We start from the raw sequence: 21830 nt of genomic DNA, 5'->3' as shown, positions 1-21830 counted from the left end.
GAAGACTCCCACAGCTGGTGTATTGAGCTGTGGGGACAAGTCTTGGGACCAAGCTCTCCAGCCTTCCTCCTTCCTTGCCCCAGCAGGGGAAAGGCACAGTCTGGAGCTGTAGAAATGGGTGTCACCCTTCCCCCACCCAGGGAGCTTAATCTGTTAGGCAGTTGCAAGCCCCAGTGCTGGCTGCTGCACTTCCCCCAAGGAGCTCAAAAGGCTTGGCAGCAAGCAGCTGCAGCCGGTGCTCGTCGCCCCTCCCCCGGGAGTTCAGTAGGCATAAGCAGATTCCAGCTGAGAGGTTGTAAGAGTCTGCAGATTCCGGGGTTGGAACACCAGGTTCCAGTGGGGTGGGTTTGCAGTGGAATCTTCTGATCTGTGGGTTGCACAGTTCTGTGGAAAAAGCACAGTTTCCCCAGCTGGGTAGCAAGCTCACTTACTTGGCAAGGGGGAGGGGTACTCCTTCCCCATGTGGTTCTCAGGTAGGCCACCGCCCTACACTGCTCTTTCTTCTCTCCATGGGTCACAGCAGCCTTCTAGTCAATTTTGATGAGAGAACATGGATACCTTGATTGCTGGTGAAGGAATCACTGGCTTATTATGTTTTTTTTTTTCATGGGAACCTCCAATTATCACTGCTTCTAGTTGGCCATCTTGGCCCCATTCCCCCAGACCTTCTTAATAGTTTTTAATAGTTACAGAAGAGAGAGAATGAAGCCAAAGAGCAAAGCCTGAGCTGTGACCCTGCAATGGAACAGCCCTGGTCCTGATTCACATAGTCCAGTAAATCTCTGGTGTTCCTCTCTTCCTGTCAGAAGGTCTCCTCTCCTCCTGGAGGTGATGGAGTGCAAACTGTCCAGAGATGCCATTCATCTTTAGGAATGGAGCCCCAGTCTCCCACTGAAAGGTGATGGGATAGCTTCAAGGAAGGATGATGGAATAGTAGCAGAATGTTCGGTGCGCTGGTTATGTGTTTAACCCATGACAGACATTAGTGACCTGTGTAAGCACCAGCACCTAGGTCCAAAAATCAGGCTGACCAGGGTCATTTCAGAACCTACAGAATGCCCAGAGGCTGCTTTCTCTTGCATAAATCCTAGGGTTTTACTGAAAACCTGCACACAGAATGTCAGACTTCACAGCTAGTGCCCAGGCAATGTTTCAGACTTGGGTGGGTATAGTTGGGCTATTCCGTCACGCTGCCTGAGAGCCTATGCAACATTAATTCTCTGTCAAAACGGTTGTTCCTTTTCTTGTAGACAATCCAAGGGTCAGAAGCACAGCCCCCTGTGGACTCCTGTGGAATGTGAATCTGACCCTCTTTTACTGCTTTTCATTTCCAAAGACTTTTACTTCCTGTAAAATGCCCTGGAATGCTGACCTGGCATGCAAATAGAGTCTTTTTGTTTTGTTTTTTTTTTTAAAGAAGTGTGATTTTGTGTATGGAGTCAGACATGTTTGTGAATTGTGCACATTAGTATGATAAGGTAGAAACCCCATCAAAACTAAGTTGTCTCAAATAGGAGACTTGGTTTTTAACTTGCAAAACTCAAAATGAACTTAAAAAATGAATCTTTTAAAATGATTACTCTAAGCCATAAACCATATTCTGGACTAGAACATTGAGACATGAAAATTCCAGATACAGGGCCCTAAAACCTTATTCCCTGTTTTTTGTGGTCTTCTTTTGAACCTGAAATGGAAGTGGTCTTACCTCTGTGTTAAAAAACCGTGTGTATGCATAACAAGTTTGAGATTGGCAGACTGTCCAAATAGGTGTGCCAAGTCCACATTAATCCACTTGCCAAACATCTCATAAGTAGCTATTTACATCACAAATGTGCCATCATACTGAAATGATCAGGAAACGTTCTCTGCCTTGAGGGAACTACAGTCACTGAAGGAAAGACAATAAAATTGATGATTACAATGCAGTGGGATGAGTCCCAAAGTCTGTGCATAAACAAGCTATTACAGGAGTGATAAGTAGAGCTAACATGTGTCAGGTACTGTGCTAAGCACTTCACGTGCATAGTGTCAATACTTGCAACTGCCCACTGGAGCAGTTATTGTTGTATTGCCATTTTGTAGCTGAATAAACTAGGGTTTAGAGAGCATAAATCATTTGTTCAAGGTCACAGGATGAGTAAGTAGCACAGCCAGTGTATGAATCAGAAACTTTCACTGCAGTGCTCAAGTTTATGATCACTTTAAGAATACAAAGGAGAGAATGAGAGACTCAAAAAGGCAAGGAAGATGGTGCTGGAGCTGAGACTTGAGGATGCCTAAGAGTTTGGATAAAACAGAAGATATGAAGCAAGGCCTCCCTGGGTGGTAGGGTAGATGCTGAGTGAGCAAAGATTTCAAGGAAAGCAAGTACATGGCACCACTAAGGAAGTAGATCAGATTGAAATAGCATTGAGAAAAGGGGGTGGGGGAGAGACAGTTTATTATTTTAATTCTACAAACCTTTCTTTTGACTTCAAAATTCTCTTTCAAGGATCGTATTTTATTAGCTTCTATTTTAGTAATCGCTTAACACTTTAGAAAAAAACATCTTGTATAATATCCAGCCCTGAGGAAAGGACCAGTTTTACCCAACTCTGCATTGTATCTACAGAAAGGAAATCATCTCTTCACCACTCTTAGAATTGGTACAAGATCGATGATTCCTGGTTTAGATTAAATGGGAAATTACACACATATGTCTGTTTCTCTGGCAACATTTCTCTAACCCAGATGAATCATGTTGATATTAAAACACAAAATTAAATGACTTATGCTGTCCCCATTGGTTTAAGTTGGACAAGTCCTGATAAAACATATTGAAATAATTTTATAAGAATTCTTAAAGTTTGTCACCTTTGAAAAATAAAGGAGTAGATTTTCTTTTTTACTCCTCTAGTCTGGAGTAATTTTTCCATGTAGCCAAGTGAATGGATTTTGGGTAGAAAACTGAAAACCATCTGAAAAGGTCAAATGTAAATTAGTCACTTGGAGCAATAACCACATGAGCTGGATGCCTGTTATTAATTGATTGCTTTTATCATTTACATGCAGGTAAGCTTTTGAGTACTTAAGGGCTGTCACTTTGTGAGGGACATGCTTTATGATCTAAATGACAAAAACTTAAAAGCTTGACGACAGTAAGTGTTGGTGAAGGTTTTGGGTGAAACAGGTACTATCAGGGCTGGTAAGGAAGTTAATCGGTGACAGCATTTTTAAGGGCAATGTCTGGTATCCAGTAAAATAAAATACGTATTTCCCTTTCTTAAGGAAGAGAATGTAAAACAATCTCTCATGTCCCTCAGCATGGGAATATCTAGATAACTTGTGATACAGCCATACTCTAGATTACAATGCAGCATTTAAAATCAACGAATGAGTCTTCTTATGTACACTAACATATTTAAAGCTGAAAATGCATTATTGAATAAAAAAAGGATAAATTCTACCATATAGATATATTTAATATAATGTTGTATAAATAAACACAACACAAAATGAAACAAAAGATACTCATACAAAATGAGTTTTCTATGAGGATATATATATATATGAATGTATAATTTAAAAATCTAGTAGGCTACTAGGGAATATTGATAAAAAGATGACCTAGGAAGTGGTGAAGGCACTGAGATTGGTGGGTATAGGGTGGTCAGGGAAGCTACTCTTACTGGTAACTGTTTCACTTAACCCTACCTGTTTAAACAAATAAACTTTCATATTCCAATGCCTGAATACCATAGAAAGGTATTTTTTGCTCCAAAGTCCAAATGGGTTCTTCCCAAATGTGGCAGCTACCCTCCTGGTTGTAATTTAGGAAATCAGAGGCTCCTCCATTTCCTGCCTCCTCCATCCTTAGGGCAGTGATGGGGGCAGGGAAGTCTCTGGATTTGCCCACTGGGTCTTCAGCATCTGAATGTCAGGGAGACAGTGTGCCAGTTACACACGGAATGATTTTACTGGCTTGTCTGGAGGTGAGATTTCCCTTCTTGATGTCTATTCTGTTGAACAAAATGAAAACAATGGAAGTGTTGGTTAGGCACTGGCCACAGTTCTGTCACAAGACAGCAATGAGCTGAAAGGGAGTTTGAGGGTTCTGTAAGATCTGGTTCAACACCTGGAGAAAAGAATCAAATTTAGTGACTAGCTAGTGAGTACCTGTGACAGAATTTTTTTTTTGTACTTGTATTACTAATGTGACTTAAAAACTAATAAAAATTAAATCAAGACATAGAAAAGAACCAACATTGGTTGATTAAAAACAACAAGTATTCTATTTTATTCCATAGTGACTCCAAGTAAGCTATGTAGTTTTACTTCTCTAATCATGGAATTTCGCTCCTATTAAAAGGAAGGTGTGGAATATAATCATGGATAACCTAATTACTTTTATTAAATAATGTCAGCATTTTATATATTTTTTCCACATCTGTTAAGTGCCATTTATGATCACTAATCAAGAGCTAATCAGTATTACCATAGATGAGATCATCCTACTCAAATCAGAGAATGTTAAGTATGTTATTTTTTAATGATTTAAAAAAATATATGGAACTAGCTTAAGGTGCATTTTATCTTCAGGAATCCATTGAGATTAGGAAATGCTGCTGGGAATTACTGGACTAAACCTTTTGCTGGCCCTGTCATTCTAACTTAGCATCCAACAAGTGGCTCAAATAGAGCACTGCTTTCACTGACATTTGCGAAAGGAATGAGTTAATTCATAAGTTTAATTTATCCAAAAATGTGGTATACGTGTGTGTAAGATAAAGTAAGGTTTATACTAAGAGTACAAAAGGTATTCCATAATTCAAAATATATTAATGGATAGTTTTCTAAAGGAAAATTAATACTACTGAAAAGGCATGTGGTCAAATTAATCATCTATCAGGGTTAAAAAGAAAAAAGTCATAAAACCAAGGAATAGAATAATAGTTTGTTTTTCTTTCCATAGTAAGTAACAAGATCTCATATCAACATAGTACTTCCCTTAGTCCTAGAGACATTTTCTAAAAATCTCAAGGGGAAAAAATAATGCCCACTACTTCCCTCATTATTTAATATTTTTTCCTGAAAGTTCTGATATATATACATTATGAAAGAAGAAAATGTATATTATGTTATTGCAATGGTTAGAACAGAAATATATATAGGAAAGGAGAATCTATATATTGGTAAGGAGAAAAGGAACAAAAATATCAATATTTGAGAATAGTGGATTTTTTGCCTAGAAAATTTTTAAAACTATTAATATTAATAAGTATTCAGTTAAATGCCTGGGTTACAAATGGAAATGCAATTTTTTAAATTCCATTAACCATTTAGCATAACTAAAATATTTAAGGATCTTAAGAAATGTCAAGTATCCAAATATAGAAAACTACAAACTTCAGGTGGTGCAACGTATTTGTTGGCCAGGCATAGTGGGTCATGCCTGTAATCCCAGCTCTTTGGGAAGCTAGGGCAGGAGGGTCTGCTGAGGCCAGGAGTTCAAGATCAGCTGGACCCCGTCTCTGTAAAGAAGTAAAAAATTTAGCCTGTCATGGCGGCACCTGTGGTCTCAGCCTATTTGGGTGTCTGAGCCAGGAGGATTCTTCGAGTCCAGGAGTTTGAGTTTACAGTGAGCTATGATTGCACCACTGCACTCTAGCCTAGGTGACAGAGTGAGACTCTTTCTCTAAAAGAAAGAAAAAAGAAAAAAAAATGATGGAATTGTTTTGAGATAAAAATAAAGTTTTAAACAGCTGGACATACATTTCATATTCCTGTATAGGAAGATTGGATATATTAAAGTTGTCAACTTTTTTTAAAATACACTTAATTTAATTTGAGTCAGTCTTTCATTCTCTTTCCCTATTTCTTTTTTGAATTTAACATGATTATTTTAAGCTTCATATGAAGAATAAAAAACAGAGTTTAGTTATGAAAATGCTGACATAAAAGAATAATACAGAGGGCAAAAATAAATCTACCAGAGGTAAACTACATCCTGAAGTTTTAATAACTAAAAGGATATTGTACCATCATAAGGAGAGAGCAAGAGCTCTATATAATGGAGTAGCTCATCCAGATGAGGTCCTCCAAGGTATAAATATGTAACATCTGACCAAGGCAGCAGCCCACATGATGAGAATGTACCACCTTACCCAACACATGCTGTTGCTTCTGCCGTGACCACTCTCCTCCCCCGCCCTCTGTGCCTGATTAACGTCTCTTCATCCTTTAGCTCGGGTTTTTCTCTTGACACCTCACTCTCTTCCTATGGACTCTGCATTATCTTTATGAGCCATTAGTAACAGAGCATGGACTTATTACGGAAGTCAGCACAGGATTTCAATTTCATACTTAAACAGTGTTTAATTCATACGAAGAACACCAGCCAGGTGTGGTGGCAGGCACCTGTAGTCCCAGGTACTCAGGAGGCTGAGGCAGACAAATAGCTTGAAGCTAGAATGTGGAGGCTGCAGTGAGCCGAGATCGCACTACTGCGCTCCAGCCTGGGCCAAAGAGCAAGACTCTGTTTCAACAACAACAACAACAAAGTCTAGTTAGAAGGAGGACTTCATTGTCGTGGACCTCTCCTGTACAAGGCTATTGTCAGTACTTTGGATCAAAGGCAAAAAGGTTTTGCCAGCATGAAAAGCACACATCTAAGAGAAATAGCCCATCGTATTACTGACAGATCCAAAGTAATCTAAATATGTCAAAGTACTGGGTTCAATCAAATCAGATGAACCCTATCAAGTTTATATGTAAGCTCCTACAACTTGGGAGCTATAAATTAACACATGTATTGGATTGACTCATTCATTATCGTGTGTCAGGCAATGGGGAAACAGGAGAAACAAGATGGAGCCATGACACACATCTTGCTTGCCCTTAATTGGTGAATTCATGATGCTAAGAATTGCTTGATCAAAAGCTCTGTAACGGCAGGAATGGGGTCTGTCTTGGTCATCATTGTTTCTCCAGCACCTAACACCTAGTGCAAGCAAGGTAGGGTGACCCAAGTCCTGGTCAAGTTATTAAAAATTGGGTAGGTAGAAAGTGGAAGAAAAAATGCCTATTAAATTTATAGGATGATCAAACTTTTTTTTTTTTTTTTGATGTTTTGGGACCATGTTGGCAGCTGGATAATGCATTCAGGAAAAACAGAGTAAATTATATCATTGGCCAAATTCTTTCAATGTCATGACATTGCACTAAGGATAAAATGGAAACCATTTGCCATGGTTTAGAAAGCGCCACATAATCTGAGCCTGCCTCTTTCTGTGACTTCATCAACTATCATCTTGTTCTCTGGCCACCCTCCTACCTTAAAGCCTTCTTTCTGATACCGCAACACACACAACACGTTCAATCAAAATTCATTCCTGTCTTAGGGCTTTTGCCCTTATAAGTCCTGGGCCTGGACCTCTTTAATTCCAGATCTTCGAATGGCTTTGTTCAATTAGGACTCACCTCCATTATCACTTCCTCATGACAGCCTTCCAGGCTGTCCAGTCTAAACTAGTCAGCCTTTCCGAGCCATCAAGTTTATTCTCTGTGTACTTACTTGTCTGTTTATTTCCAGCACCTAGAACAATATCTGACCTACAGTAGTCACTTAAAAAGTACATATGAAATAAATGAATCTTTGAAATAGCAAGACTGGTCATCAGAGAGAAAATATTCAAGTATATTGGTTTGGTTGAGAAAATAAGTAAAAGGCATATTAGAATGAAAGTCATGTCAATTTATAAAAGTAAAAGTAATTAATTAATTCGACTTGCATTCCCTTCACCAAGAACTACGAGATCTCCCTTGAATCAGTATCACTCCCATCACAGGCCAAGCATTTTTTACTTCTATTGTTTTGGCTGTATAGAATGGTTATTTACCATAAATGAAATCATCAGTATTGTTTATCTCACTCCTAGGAGCATATTCATTTGCATGTCAGCATAATGCATTCACTGATTTCTGAATACAAGTAAGTTTAAACTTTAATGACTCTTGGTGTTTATTATGTGTCTGAATAATACAATTTCCCTTTGGATTTTTGAGGTATAGCAGAACTACGGTAGCTTTGGCAGAAAGGCATAAAACCACCCAGATTTAGCCAACCAATTTATCTAATATTTAGATAAAAATTTTAAAAATCATAATATAGTAAATAATTTTAATATAATTAAGTTTGCCTAATTAAAAACACATGGTTGGTCATATGGTTCTCTCTTTTCAGAGTTGGAAAATCATCAGCTAAATAATGACCATGTGTTAAGTGGCATTAATATATTGTTAATTACAAATTTTCCTCTTCACATTTTATTATAATCAGACTCTCAACTACTTTCAATTCTTGGAAGTGAATTGTCTTTGAAACACAGAAATTATAGACATTTAAAATTGTAATTTATGTTTCCAAATTAAAAGGTCTTACATTAGATGATGGTTTCTCAAAAGACTTGTAGAACTTCAGAGTATTTAAGTGTCTTTAAAGATAAACTTGAGAATTGCAGTTTGGCAAGGGTATTTACCAAGAGCTTAGAGTCCCACCTAATAGACTTATAGAGAGTTAGAAATTCTCAAAATAAGAAGTAATTGCTACATTGATTTCCCTAAAATATTTGTGTATACCTTACCAGGTTTTTGTTTTAATATTTTGTTATTATTTTAGCTTTGTACTTCAATAAATAATTTAAATATTTTCCTAGGTGGTTGTTTTCTACATGCAGTTTCTTTTGTTTGAATTAATTATAAACATCCTTAAGAGCTTTTTTTTTAAAAGGTGTTTCATAATTACTAAAAGAGATAAAATGCTCTAAAAACGAGACCTTCTGCTTTGGGGAGGATGCATAGTAGTTTATGTCATCTTTATTAGTTCCCAGCTTGTATTACACCATTTGTTTCTAAACAAGGAAAAAAATTAGTTAATATCTGTGAATATCCTATAGATTCCTAATATCTACAAATAATACCTACAAGAAAAGATAGAAACTAGATCCTGTCTCCACCACATTACATCACCCCATCAGCTTCCATAGCAAGAATTTCTGGGGAGTAAGGATGGATGTAAACAAAACAGAACAACAATGAAAATCTCCCTAAGGAACTTGAAAGCAGGGATCCACAGCCCAATTAGCTATGAATAAAATCTTAGCTATTTCTGGACTAATCATATTTACCTATAAAGTGTAAGGTATAATTTAGACATTCTTTATACACATTTCAGCTCCTGAATAATTTAATGTATGATTTTCTTTGCTCTTTCATGAATACATAGATAAATAATATATGGTATATTATACTTATCTAACATCACAGAAAATCTTTCTGTGCTATCTGGCTCTCCATACTTCCCAACTTTGACAGCTTTGATCTAAATGTGTTAGAAAAGTAGCACCACCTTTATAATCTACTATAACATTAATCTCACTCCAACAATATTTAGAGGGCATAATCCTTTTTATAGGAATACAATGTAGATTTATGTATATCAATATTTAAATTATTTTAATTCCATATATTAAAGTAGAAATGTAAAGTGTAAGTTTGACCTATGAATGTAACAGTATAAAATTTAAGTAGATTTGGAACTGCTGTGGCTGTCGTGTTAGATGACCACCGAACCTAAATCTGAAATGTTCACTGATTTAGTCATTTATAGCTGACTAAATCAGTGCAATGCAATGGCATGATTGACTGCATTAAAAAAACATGCTAATCTCAGAGCTTCAGAAATAATAAAATTGAACATTGAATTCAGGATACAGGAGATACTGGTAAAGTGTTCAAAATCACAAATCCATTTTTAAGCTTTATCAGCGATCACGTCGTGTTATAGATATTTAGATACTTGCTACCTCTCCTGATAGAAATGAATTTGAAAGACAGGGACAAAAATCTATCTTTGTGTTTGTAGCATCTACCATGGAGCTTTACACCTACTCCAGATTCAGTGGATGTTTACAGAATAAACTGATAAATGATCAATAGGATGATTTCTTCAGGCACGTGGGATTTTGTTCTGGCTGTCTCTCCCATTCACTGCGCATAATTATTATTGCACATTGTGTGCCTGTGTGCATGGTATATGCATGTATCTCTTGTGTTTCTGATTGCTCTCCCTTGTAGAACAGAAGCTCTTGGAAAGCATAGTCTCTGTGGGAAGCAGAAAAATACCCTATGCAAGATACCGTGTTTGAATCCCTGGTATCTGTGAATGTGACCTTACATGGCAAAAAGGGCTTTGCAGATCTGATAAGTTAAGGATCTTGAGATGAGAAGATTATCCTGGATTCTTTGGGTGGATTCAGGGCAATCACAAGGATCCTGAAAGTCAAGAAGGAGGCAGAAGAATAAGTGAGAATGGTGCCTCGCCAGCCCCCAACTTTCCCCTGTGAGTTTTGAAGATGGAGGAAGGGGCCACATGAAAGGAATGTGAACAACCTCTAGAGGATGAAACAAACAAGTAAATAGATTCTCCCTGAGAACCTCCAGAAAGGAATTCAGCCCTGCTGAGAACCTGACATTAACCCAGCAAGCCCCATGTCTGATTGTTGCGGCTATGAAATAATAGATCTGTGGTGTCGTAGGCCACTACATTGGTGGTAATTTGTTACATCAACAACAGGAAACTAATACAATCTCCGAACCTTTGTAATCTCCTGCAGCTTCTAAGACAGTGCGCTGCATAGTCAGATATCTCTTGCTGTTAATCACTGTCATCACTTCCTCTTTATTCTCTTAGCATTTGCTACACTGTCCATGCCGGAAGAGGACTGCAGTAGTCAGGATTCCTCTATTTGCAGATGGCAGAAACCTAACACCAACTAGCTTGAGCCAGTTAAAAAAAAATGAAGGAGGGGCACACCTCACATAAGTGTGACCTCTGAGGGATGGCATTGGCTTTATTATGAGCTGAGACTAGGGCCCAAATCAGCCTATGAAGACTCTCTGTTAATTTGCTTTGCTTTGCTTCTGCATACAGACTCCTATGTTTCCATGACTTGCAAGTTTTTCCTGGCAAAACGTCCCTCTTGCTTTCAGGGAAGGATTCTTATTTGACTACCTTTGTGCCTAGTGTAGTTGAAAGGGGCTACAGTTATCTACTGACATGTTAAAAAACACCCCAACACATGTTGGCTTAAAATGCAAACCTTCCTTTTATTTACGTATGATTCTGAATTGTGTGCAAGGCACGTCAGGGACAACTCATCTCTGCTCCATGTGACACCAGCCTGACGCAGCTCAGTTGGAGCTCAGGGATTCACTTCCTGGACAGCTTTTCCCATGCAAGCTGTGCTGTTTTTTGGCTGGAAGCTCAGCTGGGGTTGCTGGCTGGAAGGCTCAGCTCTTCACATGACTTCTCCACGTGACTAGGTTGGGCTTCTCATGGTATGGTAGTCTTACAGTAGTAGGACTTTGTACATAGCAACTAACTTCTTCCTGAGGACAAAGTGAAAGCTTCCAGTTCTTAAGGTGTAGCCCAAAACTAATACAGGGATCCTCTGTATCAGCCACATTCAATTGATTAAAGCAGATCACAGGGCCAAGCTCAGACTTATGGAGAGGAGACTACATACACAAGGGTGTGAATACCATTGTCATGGTTTACTGGGGCCACCAGACTGTGGGGGTTTAGTCCACTATGGTAAATAATGAATCTTTGTGACTAATGGTCTAAATAGGGCCATGGGAAAACGGGAGGGCAGGCTCACAAAGGAAACCGGGCTGAAAACAAACCTCCAGTATCCATGGCAACCATTTCCTAGAGTGCTAGAAATTATTCAATAAAGCAAAGCTGTATTTTTTTTATTAAGTATATTTACTATATAATTTGTACATTTTCCGGATTTGGGGAGGTAATTAACAACTTAGATTTAAAGTTAAAGAATCTCAAACTTGTTTTCCCATTCAACTTTCCTTATACTATGAATGAAAATGATGGTAATATATAGATATATAGCCAACCGTGCTCTAAAGGAATTAACGTGTGCAGGATTCATGATAAATAAAGTATAGTGTTACTAATCCAACGGTGGTTATTTGCGATAACCTTTTTAATGTGACAGTTCTTTGGCCAACATCTGCATTTTTATGGTTTGCATTTATTCTCAACAGTGTGAATCCCAAATTGTCAAATTACTTAGGCTGATTTATGATAATTAGCTTTAAGTTAGAATATTTGAAATGCATTCAATTAATTTTATCTGTTTAGTGAAGTACAATATGGATTTTAGCATTACAAAGTTTTCTTTATAATATTAGCTATGCATATGTTAAAGGATATGGTGGACTCCAATTACTCTCATTTGAATTTTATATTTAGAAAATGAGCATGCAGTATTGGGGATTAGGCAGTATTTAGAAAATGTATGTAGAAGGATTATCTAGGACAGAATCACGGAAAATCCTGGAATGTTTAGCACATAGTTGTTGATTGATTTTACCTGCAGCAAACATGAGGCAATAACAACTGTATAAATTATTTAGAGACTAGTCATCCATATGGGGATTCCTTAAAATCATTTCAGAAAACAATTTGGCATGGTATTTTCTTTATACTTATTTTTTTCAAGTTCATGTACAAAAGAGATATAGGTCCATACAAAGTGGATTATCACTAATTCTTTTAAAATAAAGTTAAAAGAATATTTTAAAACATTCAAATGATGATTAGGTGATCTTTCTTCGCTAAAGTTTTTTTGGTAGTTTGTCTTAAATTTTATTTTTGTCTTTCAAAGGGTATTATACAGTGAATATAAGAGATTTATTAAAAACCTTGGATTGCTCGAGAGTGCTTTAGAACTTTGCCTTAAAATCTGCACATAGGCAAAATTCTTGATATTATGAGTTGGGATTTCCAGTGTAAGAGGATTTCAAATCACTGCTGAAAAAAGGGCTTGTTACAGATTCCTAAGCGTCCTATATCAGAAAGGCCCAGCAACTTACACAATCGCTGAAACTAAAATGGGGCAGGACCAGACACATGGAATGAAAGAGATCAATTTAGACCAAGTGAAAGGTATCCACTTCTCTTAAAATGAGCCTTTTATTCTAGAGGGCTATCTTATACAACTCCTAAAGCAGATAGAATAATCAGCATTTACATAGTTATGGATCTCTTTGTATATGGATATGGGAATTTTTTTTTAAGATTTCCATTGTTTAAAGCAGTTTGAGACATAGTGTTGGGAAGAGCAGATATTTGGGTGTTTGTAGATAAGCAGTTGGAGACCTCAAATATTTACTTACAAGTCATGTGAGTTTGAAATATTCAAAGTAATCTTTTTTTTTGGTGTAATAACATTTTTGGATCTCAGTCCTGCATTCTCTTGGGGTTGTTCTGAAGATCCAATGAGAGAATACCAAAATACTTTACACATTGCAAAGTATTATGTTATTAAAGTCTATATTATCACTACTAATAATAAAACTAAAACATGACTGCGTAACTGCCCTATACATGATGCATTAAAAAATCCAAGTATATTGGGTGTGTCTTATTTTTATAAACAGTTTCCCTCCAAAAGTATACATGGTCCAAAGTAGTTCATGCATTTCTCCCTTATTATTTTTAAAGTACTAACCCTTATTTTACTGACTTACAGCGGACACAAAATCTGGAGAGATGACTAAACACATTTTTCCTGAATAGTTGAGGATTATATTTTATTAGCTGCAACACAGAAGGGTCATGAGTGTTTTTAAGTAGAAATTTGCCTCCTGGTATGGTTGCTTGAGATGATCAGTTTCCGGTTGTAGGAGGTTTGGCGATGGTGTTGTGTGTGTGGGGCTGGTGGGATACTTTTGTTAATGGTTTGTTTCTCTGTGTTTCTCTCCCAGCTATCGGCAGGACCCTCATCCCTCGTTACTTTAGCACTGTGTTTGAAGGAGGGGTGACCGACCTGTATTACATTCTCAAACACTCGAAAGAGTCATACCACAACTCATCCATCACGGTGGACTGCGACCAGTGTACCATGGTCACCCAGCACGGGAAGCCCATGTTTACCAAGGTACAGGACAGGCTATCACATGCCTGGCTTTTTCTACTCTGAGTGCATTAAAGGATAATAATAATTGTGGGTTTCCTATGGAACTTGGGGCTGATTGCTCGCAGACACTTTCAACACCAGGAGAGAATCTTTCTTGTTTGGGACATGGGTTGATTCTTGGGGTGAACTCCGTTCTAAGATGTGCACATGAGATACTGAGCACATGAAATTCAAAAATGAGGGACTCCAAAACGGAGAGGAAGAGAGGTTCTACTGCCTTTTAAATTGTAGTTGCTAGATTATAATTGTTTTGTACAAAAGATCTGCTATAGCTGAAAGAACATAGCCTATTGTTGCATGGTCAGCACTATATTTGTGCTTTGTTACTAAAATAACTTTTTAGAGCTGAATTCAAATTTGAATAAGGGAAGAATACACTAACCACAATCCAACTTTAATCTGTAAGGAATATAAAAATTTTAAAATGTCAATGAAATTAGGAAATTCAACAAGCAGCTGATCAAGCATAGTTATAAAAGAGTGAATGAGGAGAGGGCAAATGTCAGGATCAGATTATCACAATGTTTGAGGCTGAATTCAAAACCCCGTGAAGTCTTCGAAATGAAAAATAGAAGAGATAGAGATTTAAACTTATCTTCTATACACTTTAGATCTATGATTCTTGCCCTACATAGAAAATTGACATATGGAATATTCCTTCTTACCAAATACCCTTCTGGAACACTATAGATAATCTCTTTATGTTCTTTTGCAGGTAGAAAAATTAGTAAGAACAAATATTTAATCACAAAGTCTGACAAACAGAAGTTTGTTTTAATAAACACTTGTTCACTGCATTTTGACTAAGACAACATGAAACTAATATGTGATATTAATGATAGCAGCTATCTCTTTTAGTTCAAAACACAAATGAGAACCCTCTATTTATACTTAAAAGAGGTTGAAACATCAGGGTTAATTGCAAAAGCCCAATGTATAAAACTAAAGATGGGTTTATTACTTATGCAATTTTGCTGCAAGCATAAAAATATAATGTTTCTTTTTTATTCACTGAGCTTATCTTATTGGTACAGTTTCATCTCTCCAGTTCCATGCTGGTATACAAAACCAAAGGCAAAGGAAATGGTTAGAAAATGCAAAAACAAATCATCAAATACCATTGATTCTATGGCATCTTAATTTTGTCAGCAAACTTTCTCAAATGTGGGAAAGGGTAGGGTTTTTCTTTCTTCCTGTTCTAACAGGCAAAGAGGAGAGTTGACATTCAGAGACAAAGAAGCTTCACACTGGATGCAGAAGTTTTGGCTGGCAGGAGACTTTTGCTACATGGAAAGTAACAATCACCTGAATAATTGTTTAATCTGCCCATGTCTTACTTCATTCTGGAGATGCAGAACATTTATACAATCTTGTAGATCAGACGGATATGCAGGCCATTCATTTCTAGTGTTACAAAGTCTTAACATTGCAGAGAAAGCCTTTCTCTGCTGCTTCATTATTGTTTTATTTTTTCCCTCTAGGCTTAATTTTATTTTTAGGTTAATTCAAGAGAAACATACCAAATCCTTATGCTGTAAGGGGGAAAAAAATCCATGACAATTAAATTAAAAACTTTGCTGTAATTAAGGCGCTGCTTCCAAAGCCAGTAGCCATTGAAAACAAAAATGCATTTTGTAGTAGTCCTTTAGTATATTTACTCAATGTCTTTCTTTCTCAGGTTAAAATTGTTTCATAAGTGAACATAGCTGCTCTGAAGGTTTAGTGCTGAACATTAGGGACTTGTTTTAGATAGAAAAGAATTCCATTCTTCTAGTGAATCCATAAAGTGTGATTTTCACTCAAATCAAGGAACTAAGGTTTTCCTGTGTTGCATTCTTTCTCATCTTGAAATGCTCCTCTCGGATGGTTGAATGGTCTGTTCAGCTATCTAAGGCAGTCACCAGAAAGACCCAAGCACTCTCCTGAGCACAGCTCCCCTGCCCCAAGCAGCAATTGTTTGGACCACCCATCTGACTCAACTCCAAGGAAGTATATTTGCCAACTCCTGAAGTGAATATTTCCATGCCGTGAGGTAAAATATCACTTTCTGGGAAATGGAGCTCAGTTATGTGGACCTAGTCCAGATGCTAATTATGCACATTTATTTTTAGGAAATTTCAAAGGATCTATTTTTTTTTTCTTATTTTCCTCTCTTAATTTTTTTTTTTTTTTATTTTTGCTCCTTGGGGATTATTATAACACTCAAAAAACTTTCCAATATTTTTGTTCTTATATTAATTAAAAATAACTCATTTATATCTAATAAAATAAGGCTGTTTACTACAAAACAGTGGGTTAATGACTTTTCAGAATTTTTTACAAAGAAAAAGGGTTCAGAAGCCAATGTTTATTTTTAAAGGGAAGCCTGCTATTAGTCCTTAGCATATATATGCAGGCAGCATTGCAGTGTTCTAATTTAGTCTATCAATAAACTCTCATTCCCCAAATAGCATTTGACCCCGCGGTTCTGAGTTGCTTTTATGAAAATTTGATCAACTGGTGAATCAAAAATCAGCCGCAATCCTAATCAACAGAAATATTAACTATTCCTCAGGAGTGTCATGAGCATTTTGCAATTTCCTGGTACCAGGAACATTATTGATTATGGATAAATATATAATTAGAATTTTAAAACACACATGATAAAGCCTTTCTTTTATGTTTTCAGTTTTCTAATCAAACAGAAAACAAAGTTTAATGATCAGAAGAGCAGACATCAAGGTTTTCAGAATTAAAGACCCCAAGTAATATTTATATTGGAGGGTTTGAACATTGATGGATGCTGAGAGGAACACTCTCTAGGGTACATTTTTGGGGTTAATTTCAGATTTTACAAACTGGAACAAATCTATGGCCATTATTGTACATCTTTATCATCTCTATAAAGATAGGTTTATGTTTTCTCTGTTTTCACTTATTCATTATGAAATTATTTACTACAATAGAGAAGTACCATGGAAATGCATCCATCAATTTTCCTATATGAATACTCACTTATGTCTTTGACAGTTCATCCTTCTTACCTTAGCCTGTATACCACATTATATTTTAGAATTTCTACTCTTCTCCTGATTCTAAGCAAATTATACTATCAGTGGTCAGATCATGCTCTAATGTGTGTGTGTATATATATGTATAATACATATGTATGCATCTGCATATGAAATACCTTTAAGGAAAATACAATGAGCTTTGCACAACTGTTAATCTAAAAGTACTATTCCATGCATGCTGTTCCAAGCATAAAAACTAAGAAAATTAGATAAACACTCCCACTTAACACGCACACTTGATTTCATCAAAGCTGTATGAGAATCATTGTATTATACAGCTATATACACAGTCACTATTGCATTACAATTAGCCAAAGAAAGAAAAGGGTTAAAAAGCTACTGGTTAGTTTGAGAAATGTTCTTTTTTAGTTCTCTTGTTCCTGGCCTAGTCTCAAGCTAGCACGTGATCGGCTGAATGCCTGCCAGCCTCTTTCTTGTTGATCCTCCGGAGACCATCTGTACTGGGGGCATTGATTAGAGTGTGTCTGCTGGGATTACATCTTTTCTGTTGCCATGCCAACTAATCAGCTGATTTTGGTTACCACAGAAACAAAATGTCAGAGCTCACAGTACGGTAACATGAATTCAGCACAACAGAAAATGTTTTCTTAATTGGGGACCCTTTTGATTTTGGATTCCAAGTGAAAGGCAGCTTTAAAAAAAAAGGGGCCGACTTCAGATAAAAGCTACATTAGTTGTATTGATTAACAGGAATGCACAGAATTTTTCTGAAGAGAGAAGACATTAATTCCCTTTTATAGGCTATGCCTGTTGTTTTTTTTTTTTTTTTTATCATTTCTGAATAGGGAATACGTATGTATTTTTTCTTATTTGCCTCCATTCCATTGCTGGCTGTTGCATGTAGAACAAATCACAAAGCCTTTGGTTTTCTTTAATTTCTATAACGGGCACAGGTGTGAAGGGCCTGCCTAGGGCCTGGAAGGTGTGGGTGTAATTACTTGGGGAAGACCAGCAGTGACCAAAATCCCCCTCCATCCTTTCATTCAAAGAAGTTGTTTATTTTTCCTTTAAAAAAAAATCCAGTGCAGTCAATTCAGATTTGATTCCAAGGATTCCTGTCTTGCACATGGTATACCCTAGTTAAACCCTTGGTTTTGACTGAAAATAGGAGGAGCCCAAGGCTTGCTGCAATTTTCCATTTAGTAGGCCCATGACAGTTTGAGTGTAAGAAAGGTCCCCAACTAGCTTGCTCTGTTACCGTGAACAAAGGACACAATTTAACTTGATCTTAAGGATGCTCCAGCTGAGCAATCCATCAGTAGGCGTGCATACATGCCTTCCCATTATGAAATTCTCTCCCGATAGAAGTAAACCAGAACCTTCACTTGCCCTGCGTTTGTGGTTCATAAATGCAAAACAAATATACTAGGTAATTTTTAAAAGGATGACATTTAACTAAGCTAATATTTGTTTAAATATCCAATAATCCCCCGCCTTTAAAAAGAGGATTATAGCATCCAAATATCCCTGTCCTGTTTTGTCAAGACATTTCACTGTTGATGGCTCCCTATAGCTACCTCTGTTTTGTGAAAGCTGTCACCGTAGGTGGCTTCTGTCATGCCAACACCCCAGGGGGAATCGTGTGGCTTAATCTCCATGCAACTCTTTTGAATGTCTTGGTAAATTAATTCCAAAGCTGATGATGCTTAAGGGGACAGGTTTGGGGACACTGAAGTCTTCTCCATCTCTGTGTACTCAACTCTCATGGCTGAGACACCAGAAACAAGGCTCTGAAGATTACACAGCCAAGGGGTTCCCAGCCAAGTGCCCAAATGCCTGAAATTACCCACAGATCCTGCTAATTGGATCTGAGGCAAATGTCGTCACCCAGATTATCAATAATTATCCCACAGTGTCTCTCATATCTTTGATAAGACAAAGATGGCACACATTTACAGCATCTTTCTTGAGTAGTGTCCCATCAACACTTGTTAGTAATTCTGTACTGGCACTTGACATGTTTAAAGAACATGTGACCTTCGGTGCACCCAACCCAGTGCGCAGACCAAGTTACAACTCAAAAAGTGGTGGTGTTTTGTATTACATTTCCAAAAAGGAAAGTGATTATTAATACTTGATAAAAAGTTGATATATATTCATGCACTATAGTTTTGCAAATACTTATATTTTCTCTTCAGCTAATTAATTTTTACTTATTTGTTTCTGAGTGTGTTTTTTCAAGTTTCTGGAGGATTGCATGTTTGTTTTTAGCCTAGGAAATCTCTCTAAAAAGCTTGATCAGAAGCCCAATGCAGTAAGAGACAGACAAAAATAGAAGCTGCTTGGTGAAATCTAGAAAGTTAATGGGGACCTCAAAGCTGAGATGGAGGCCCAGCTCCACCCAGGAGAGCCCCTGAGATCCTACCGCTAGTGAACTTCTAGGTCTCAGGTGGCACATGATGACCATTACTGGTCTAGGGCTTTGTGTTTCTTTGGTAGCATTCTTTTTTTGTTTGTTTGTTTGTTTGAGACAGAGTTTCACTCTTGTTGCCCAGGCTGGAGTGCAATGGCAAGATCTCGGCTCATCGCAACCTCTGCCTCCTGGGTTCAAGCAATTCTTCTGCCTCAGCCTCCTGAGTAGCTGGGATCGCAGGCATGCACCACCACACCTGGTTAAGTTTTTGTATTTTTGGTAGAGACAAGGTTACACCATGTTGATCAGGCTGGTCTCGAACTCCTGACCTCATGATCCACCTGCCTTAGCCTCCCAAAGTGCTGGGATTACAGGCGTGAGCCACTGCACCCTGCTGGTAGCATTCCTTTTATCCGTAGGGCTATCATTTGCTGTTATCCTACTACATGGCAGGCACAATTCCAGGCAGTCTGCATATATGATTTCATTTAATGTATTTGTCTAACATCCTTACCCAAGGACATTTCTATTTCCATTTTACATATGAGAAAAACAAGAATTTGGGGAATTTATTAGATTTTTTCCAAAGTTCTGGAATGACTAAAAAGTAGAGTTGGGATTCAAATCCACTGCTGTCTGATGCCAAAGTATCCACCCACTATTTTGTCCTGCTTTCCTAAGGCAGAAATGGTCTGATTAATGAGTTGTAACTATTTAAACTGAGCTATTTAAACACTACCACCACCTCCTATCTTATAGTTGAAATAGGCTCAGTAGTTTACAATTGCCTAGCACTTTCTTTCATTTCAAAGTCTTTAATAGTGAAAGGAATGGTAAATAAAATAGGAATTACATGCTAAAAATGATGTGAATATCAAAAAAAGATTAAAATGTGACTGTCACTGATTACTCTATCAAGGAAGAGACACTTCAAAATTCTATTATGTTTCATTAATAATATATATTTTTCTTAGAAAGATAAAGGGTCCCATCCCCTCTAAGACTAGCCTTCTATGCAAGCAGAATTTGTCATTACTGATGTGCTGAGATTCAAGGAATATAGTTTCGCCACATGCTTCTATTTTCTACACATCAGTAAGTGATATTGCTTGCCTTGGGTTAAGCATTGCCCTGTGGTATTTCTTTCTGGAAATAAAAACTTCCTCTAGTTGGGTCAAGTTGTAGTAGCTCACACTTAAGCATGAATGAGTTTATTGGGTACTTTGTCCCAGAATAGGATAACCAAGATTAGGATAGGAGCTCAAGCCCCTATGGCTGAAGGATGATGAAAATGGTGGAAAACTTTTTGACCCAATGTCACTATAAGATGAGTTTTATCTCCATATTTACAGATGAAGAAGCTGAGTCTCATAGAGTTTCAGTAGTAACTAGTAGAATTACTAGCACATCATGGATAGTAAGCAGCTGTACAGTCTTTTGGACCCATTGATTTTAGAGCTGACATTTGTACCATGTGCAGTGGACAAATCACTTGTGTCACATTTTTACCAAAAGTGAGCACTGCCCAAGGGCAGAAAGGGAGACCATGCTGAGTAACTGATGTGTGAGTTACAAAATGTGGCTTTCACAAAGTGCATAACAAATTACTGTGTTGTTTGTCGCTTGTAGGTATGTACAGAAGGCAGACTGATCTTGGAGTTCACCTTTGATGATCTCATGAGAATAAAAACATGGCACTTTACCATTAGACAATACCGAGAGTTAGTCCCAAGAAGCATTCTAGCCATGCATGTAAGTAATGTAATTTCTGTTTTGCTTTCTTTTCTTTTTTTTTCTCCTTCATTTCACTCAAGGGGAAATACTCGGTCCTCTCTCTGTGAAAGAATTCCAGTCGTTGTCACGCTTTAGGTAGTTAACTCTAAATACTGAGTTTTGTTCTCAGCCATTTTAATCCACAGGCCTTTTTCTCCCCTTTTTGTTTCCAAGTTTGGTACATTGTGAGACTATTTTTGATACTTTATTATTTTGAACTCCAAATTGAGGTTACTTCAATAAACAGTTTGTACTTTTCTTAAATTCCATTCAGTCATTATCAAGAACTGCTCTGCTTGGGCTAATAAACCTGTTATGTATAACTGGGGAATGAAATAAAACAAGAAGTTAGAAAAACAATTTCCAGTTTTGAATAGAACCATCTGACGAGACATGAGACTCTGATATCTTCAGATTCATGTTAGAAGTTGGTCCTCCCTGATCACAGTGCTAAATTTGAATACCTGGGCTTTTCTTGGTTTCCTTTGACCATAAATCACATCATATTTACTAAACACAAATTAGGTGTAAAGATGGATTCTATGCTAATCTAGAGATGTATTTTAAATGTAAGTAGGAACTAGTCAGGTG

General features: G+C 37.3%; 1 protein-coding gene across 13 annotated transcripts in view; it reads left to right on the top strand.

Annotated features, from left to right (window-relative positions):
- The window catches only part of LDB2 (LIM domain binding 2), a 392642-nt gene that overhangs the window by 293008 nt on the left and 77804 nt on the right, over positions 1-21830 (top strand). For all 13 annotated transcript variants that reach the window (XM_032273082.1, XM_032273103.1, XM_032273100.1 and 10 more), the window contains exons 3-4: positions 13828-14000; positions 21096-21218. In XM_032273082.1, coding sequence (XP_032128973.1) covers positions 13828-14000; positions 21096-21218 — 296 coding nt within the window. The remainder of the gene's footprint in view (positions 1-13827; positions 14001-21095; positions 21219-21830) is intronic.

This window comes from Sapajus apella, unplaced genomic scaffold (genome assembly GCF_009761245.1).
Source record: "Sapajus apella isolate SASKATOON/1434 unplaced genomic scaffold, GSC_monkey_1.0 scaffold5, whole genome shotgun sequence".
NCBI classification, from domain to species: Eukaryota; Metazoa; Chordata; class Mammalia; order Primates; family Cebidae; genus Sapajus; species Sapajus apella.
Note: the sequence above shows the minus strand (reverse complement) of the source record. Positions and strands in the feature narration are given on the sequence as shown.